The 6,307-nt window shown below is 44.2% G+C and overlaps 1 protein-coding gene across 1 annotated transcript; it reads left to right on the forward strand.

Annotated features, from left to right (window-relative positions):
* Positions 1–489: 489 nt before the first annotated feature.
* Positions 490–6,261, forward strand: LOC112139138 (dual specificity testis-specific protein kinase 2-like; the record flags this gene model as incomplete). Its single annotated transcript, XM_036211151.1, is given in 6 exon segments — positions 490–580; positions 2,759–2,842; positions 3,613–3,699; positions 4,181–4,277; positions 4,892–5,157; positions 5,274–6,261. Coding segments are annotated over 6 exon segments (1,582 nt in total), but the record flags the coding sequence as incomplete, so codon positions are not given.
* Between the last annotated feature and the right edge of the window lie 46 nt (positions 6,262–6,307).

A 6,307-nucleotide genomic window follows, 5' to 3' on the forward strand; every position in this document is an offset into this window, starting at 1 on the left:
TCTTGGTTAAAACTTGATTCATTCCCAAAGAGGAGGTTTAGGTCGGCAACCTGAGACTCTTTGACCCCTCCACTGTTTTTTTAAGACTCCAATAAGACTAAATTTATTCAACTCACTTAAAAACAGTTGAAGCACACAGCAGTCTGCATCACTCTTCTAGGTTTCTGACTACAATACCCATAATGCACCAACAATTCATCAAAAGGCTTCATAGTTTACCAAAGTCATACCAAAACATTCTGACAATGCAGAACTATGAAATGAAACAACTCAGTAAGGGTGGGATTATATAAGTTCACCTCTTCCCACTCTTTTAAACAAATAAATCAATCTCTACTTAACTTTGGTTAAGGAAAATTATATTAAATGAATCGAATGGGACTTAAGAGCGTCTTTGTTTGTTTTTTTAATCAAATTGCATTGTCTCTGTAATGGACATTACAGACAATTTTTCTTATTTCCTCTTCATTCATTTACGCCTCCTGACAGCGAGGACGACGTCCAGGAGCCGCTGGCTGTCGTCGGCTCCCCGTACTGGATGGCTCCAGAGGTGCTCAGAGGAGAAATTTATATCGCGAAGGTACTGACGGCTCTTTTTATTCACTCTCCTTCAGCTGCAGAAAAAAGTTCAAGGTCCAAAGTGGGAGTGATGACAGCTGGTCAAATAAACCTAGAAGTCAGGCGCTGATGTAATACCATAAATATTTAGTTTGTCATTATTGGCACATGAATGGATGCATATTTATTCAGTGGAGTTGCTGGTATTTCCTGGCGAACTCACTGCAAGTTTTATAGTTCTGGAGAATTCCTGCAATAAACCAGGTTTTAAACACTAAAATCAGAATTTATATGTATATATTATATTATATATGCTATATTATATGCTGTTTGTTTTCAAAAGATCTTTTAGTCTCTCCTGGTGTCGCCTACTTCACTCTGACGGCCGACTTAAACGTTACTTCCCTCTGTGTCTCAGCTTTAATCCAAAAGGGTGAAAATAAAAATTAAACTGGGGGATCATTTTATTATCGTCTTGAAGAAAATGGATGGAGTGATTGTGCGTCCTACAGCGGCTCTCTAGGTAGCTAACCGCCGGCGGGCTAGCATAGCGTGGACCTCACTAGCTGCCCAGGCAGCGGCTATCGCTAGCTTGCTAATCTGGCTAGCGTAGCAGTTGAGCTAGCTCCATGGGTTCTGTGACGGGCTGGTGACATGTTCAGGGCGTATCCAGCCTTCGCCCAACAGTAACCGGGACAGACTCCAGCAACCACGAGGGTTAAGAAAACTGAAGTTCAGGACGAAAATCCTCGAATTTAGCCGCCATATTGAATCTTGTTTACTACCCTTTGATCGAGTCAGTAGGCGTGTTTGAGATCCCCAGGCGCTGCGCAGATGGCCTGGATTGCGGTGCATGTTGGTTAGTTTCTTGCACTGACGTTAAATGTGCGCTGTCACGAAGTATTGCGAGAAAGGGGCGGGTTCAAGGCGCCTTTCTAAGCCAGCGCAGCCAGAAAATAGGTACTGCGCTGGCTGCATGCCGCCTCTAGGACTACAAAACAATGCATTGTCGGAAATTGTGTCCACACAGTTCTTGTAGTTCAGTGTAAAATAACTGGCGCTGAATGAAGGATATCGGTGTATTTTTCTTACTTTTTCTGGAAGGTAGTGAATCACTGATGAAAAAATAAACAAGATTTCAAATAATCTGTGGTCATTTGTTATTGTTGTCTCTAAAACTTAACTTTAATTTTATTTTATTTATTTATTTGGGACAGTGCACATGCAATGAATCCCACGGCTATTTTATGAACAGTTTTACTCTAAATTATCTTAAAAATAATATAGAAGACACAACAGCACAGATCATACTAGGAGGAGTGGCTTATTAACTTTCAGCCGAATGTTAAGGACAACCCCCAACTCCTTGATCTCGTACAGTCTCGTCGTTCGCCCTCATCTCAGGCGCCTTTCTCCACCCCCTCCAGCAGCAGCTTAGTCTCGCCGATGATGCAGGCGAGGCGCTGGGGATCTCAAACACACCTATTGAAAATGTCATGTGCCCAAAGCTGAGTCCCTGATTGGTTGACGGGGTTACATTGAAACTTGACTCCTCCGCCGTGTCTGCTGTGAATGCATCATTAAATCATCTGTCTATTCTCAATAAATTGAAATAAACTACAAACACAACTTTTTTTAAATTAATATTTTATTTTGAAACACTAAATGAAATGAACAAAAAGGGATAAAGTGCTTGAAAAGGAAGTGGGCAGAAGAAAATCCTTTCAATTCCTGCCCACAATCTTATATTTTTACACATTAAATTAATAGTTGTTCGCATAAACACACAAAAGAAGATTTAAGGCACCATAACACATTTGCAATTCATGATTAGAATTTGTTTCCAAATTTGTCTATATATATTTTATTGTGTAACATTTTTATCTTTACTTTCTTCTGTTATTCCGTTATAACCTCACCCCACAGACATAAATACTCTTTTTTTTTTTGTGCTGTTCTCCCAGAATGTTTGGTCATTTTTCTTTTTTAGTAAATATTCTCATTTTCTTTCCTGAAACAGTTTTATATGTTCTTTAGAACTAGCTTTATAAATTGTTTACATTGTATTGTCATTTTAGTAATTCTTATTTATTAAATATAATGCTAATATGTTTATAATATACCACTTTATGAATTATATTATACTCCTTGACATTCTTTTTAAGCATTTTAAAGTCATCTAAGCCTTCTGTGTCTGCAGGTGGACGTGTTTGCATACGGCATCATCCTGTGTGAGATTATTGCGAGGATACAGGCCGATCCTGACATCCTGCCACGTACTGAGGTGACTAAGCCTTCATCTCAGGCCTGACTCGTAATCTTGGTGCCTTGATCTGCTTATCGTTGCATACATGTGTGCTTTTATTTCACAGCTCTTTAGATAGATGGACGAGTGAAGGTTTGGGTTAATATCTGGATCGTGTTGAGGCTCACTTCCTGTTTTCCACAATCTGAAATATTACATGTCTGGCCTGCAGCCAGCTCTGTCATAATCTTTTTTTTTTTAGCAACTATTGCACCACACAAGGTGATTTTGAAAAAACGTGTCGACACATCTTTCAAATTTCCCAGATTGTGATCTTGGACGATCAGGAAGCTTCATTTATCTCGACTGAACATTTGAATTCTGGTGTCAAAACTTGTGTGGATCGTCGGTTCACTGGAGAACCAGTTGGTCATCCACTCCCTCATTACATGCATATTTTAAACTTTTTAAAGTATGCCGCGCTTTCAAACAGGATAAACAGCAGAGCTGAAAGAATTCCACGGTCACTCTGGATGTTTGGTGTTGATGGGGATATTCCCTCCAAGCATCACACCAGCAGAACGCTAAACATTGAACGGCTGGAGCAGAAATCGATGTAAGAAATAATGATCTGCGAAAAGAAGCAAAAGTATCGGATGAATGGTTTCAGATTGCTACGACAAATAACAAATAACTGTTTTCACCTTCATTCTGCACCTTTGTGTTTGTCATCTTAAAAATGTGAGTTTGCCTTGAAGCAGAACTTTAAAATTGCCTTTTCAAAGTAAAAGCGTGACATTTCCGTGCAGGACTTTGGTCTGGACGTGGAGGCCTTTCAGCGCATGGTGGAGGACTGCCCCCTCGACTTCCTGGAGATGGCCATTTCTTGCTGTAATGTAAGAAACGATCACTTCCTGTTTTCAGTTCTTGGTGGGAAAGCATAAATAAGTATTTATGCTAAAATGAAGTCACAATAGTATTTTTTTTTTTGCTTAAATTGTGTGGATGAAGGAAAGCTGCAGCTTTGAGGCGGTTTTCATTTATTAACATTCAGTTTTCCAAACAATCCAAAGGCTTTCCTGTTTATGCACACTCCCTTCCTGACGAGCTTTTAATGGCTTTTAAATTAATCCAAACTATATTCCAGAGTTCATTATGCTAGACGACGAGGCTCCGGCACTCTGGGTTATCAAATCTTGACGTTAATTCTCACCAACTTCCTGTTTGGGTGGAGATTCTGTTGATCTTCTATCAGTATAAACTCTAGAAGTTGTTTCTGAATGTTTTTAGTTCGTAGTCAAAAAGATTCTGCAGAGCAAAAGTGTGATTGAATCCCGTGTTGCCACTCTAATCTGAAGTGTCTGTCTCCTCTGGCAGATGAATGCAAAACTCCGTCCGTCTTTTGCCCAAATCGTAGTGGAGCTGGAGAGGATACAAGCTGAGAGGAAGCAGAAAGATGAACCACCTGTTAAAAGTAGGTCTTTATTTATTTTTTTTACAAGTTGATAAAAACAATTAATCTAAGTTTAATAGATCCATAAAAGTAGAGATCGATCTAACGCATAATGCTAAAGTTTGCTAGCTTGATGCTACCGTATAATGGGATTTCCCATAGGACGGCTAATGCTAACACTCGGTCGACCTAAACATACATTACTGACTAAATGATATTTTTATAAACCCACAGGAATTAATTTTCCAAACTTTTTTAAGTAACCATTTGTGGTCTAAAACAGTTTTTTATTCATACTTTCTTCTTCTTCTGGAATAAGATGTAATGCTATACTGTGATCGCCACCTAGTGGCCAAACTGAAACGCCCTCCAGGAGACGCAGAACAATCGTTGGAGCTTCTCTGTTTGGGAATTCATGTAACACTGTTTGCTATTAATCACATTATTTCACTAATACATTTTACAGTATGTGAACTTTATGAATTAAGAGGATTGAAAGAATTGGAAGCTAATCGATTTTGGAAATTATTGGCAATACCTAACCTTAGTGGAGAAATTCCAGCTTTTTGAATTCCCAGCTAAACAAACAAAATATGTCTTTTTTTTCATTTTATTTTGTTTTTCTCTCCCCTCAGTCCTGTCTCCTGCCATCGACTACAGTCGGAGGAGATCCCTTCACTTCTTCCCGGATTCCCACCTCTCGCGCAGCAAGTCGGACATGCTGCATAACCTGGACACATTCCCGGGCCCCCAGGCCCCCCCTGCCCGGGTGAACCCCTTTTCTCAGCGGGAGGACCTCAAAGGAGGCAAAATCAAGCTTTTCGACACTCCCAGCAAGTCCGTCATCTCCCTGACCTTCACGCTGCCCCCTCCGCCGTACTGCGACGACAGAGTTGCGCCTGCCTGACGCAAAGGAAACTGGGAAGTCGCGGGGGCACCGGCGCTGCCACTTGCTGCCCTGCACGCCGCCTCCTCACCTCACGTCAGCGCCGAACTCTGTCNTTCCCGGGCCCCCAGGCCCCCCCTGCCCGGGTGAACCCCTTTTCTTAGTGGGAGGACCTCAAAGGAGGCAAAATCAAACTTTTCGACACTCCCAGCAAGTCGGTCATCTCCCTGACCTTCACGCTGCCCCCTCCGCCGTACTGCGATGACATACCGGCGGCTGACGCAAAGGAAACTGGGAAGTCGCGGGGGCACCGGCGCTGCCACTCGCTGCCCTGCACGCCGCCTCCTCACCTCACGTCAGCGCCGAACTCTGTCTTCACCGAGGAGCTGACGTTTGAGACAGACACCTTAAAAGACACGAGCGAGGGGGAGGGGAGGAGTCGGGCTGCAGGGGATTCGGGGCTTCCGCTGTCTCTGGATTTGCCGTCGCTGAACCTGCTGGACGCAAAAGAGGAGCGGGAGGAGGAGCCTATGGATTGCAGCAGCTCACCGGACACACAGGATGCATCTTCTCCTTACTCCAAACCGCCTACACCTCCCTCCCAGTCCTCGACGCCCTTCCAGCCCTCCACACCTCCCCTCTCAAACGGCTGGGGGTCAGCCGTCTCCAACGGGCCCCCCTGCCTGCCGCCTCTCCCCAGCTTGGACAACCACAACGTCGTCGTGAGCCGACCTCTCGGCTGGACCGCTGCTGCCAAGTCCCCCAACAACAACGGCTACCACTCCCCTCCCAGCGACCCCGCCGGGTCCTCCCTGTTTGGCTCCGGCAGCGGACACTCTCTGGACCAGGAGGTGATCTCCTGTCCCGGCTGCTGCCTGGCCGGCTTTCGCTTCCCCTCTTTGTGTCTGAGGGCCCCCCCCACGCCGAAACCCCTACAAGAACTTGAACGGGGACCACGCCGCCTCCCGCGGTCTGCTCTGTCCAGGGCCCAAAGGCATGCCGCCCTCGCCTACCCCCACGACCACCACCAGCAAATTGGAGCCGGGGCTCGCCTTGCCGGGAGCAAAAACATAGACTCTCCATTCTGAGCATTGAAGAATAAAGCTCCCCCCTGGAAATGAAGCAGATGGTCTTAAAATTTGCACACATTTTAATGCAGCAATAC

This window comes from Oryzias melastigma, unplaced genomic scaffold, assembly GCF_002922805.2.
Source record: "Oryzias melastigma strain HK-1 unplaced genomic scaffold, ASM292280v2 sc00688, whole genome shotgun sequence".
In the NCBI taxonomy this organism is placed as follows: Eukaryota; Metazoa; Chordata; class Actinopteri; order Beloniformes; family Adrianichthyidae; genus Oryzias; species Oryzias melastigma.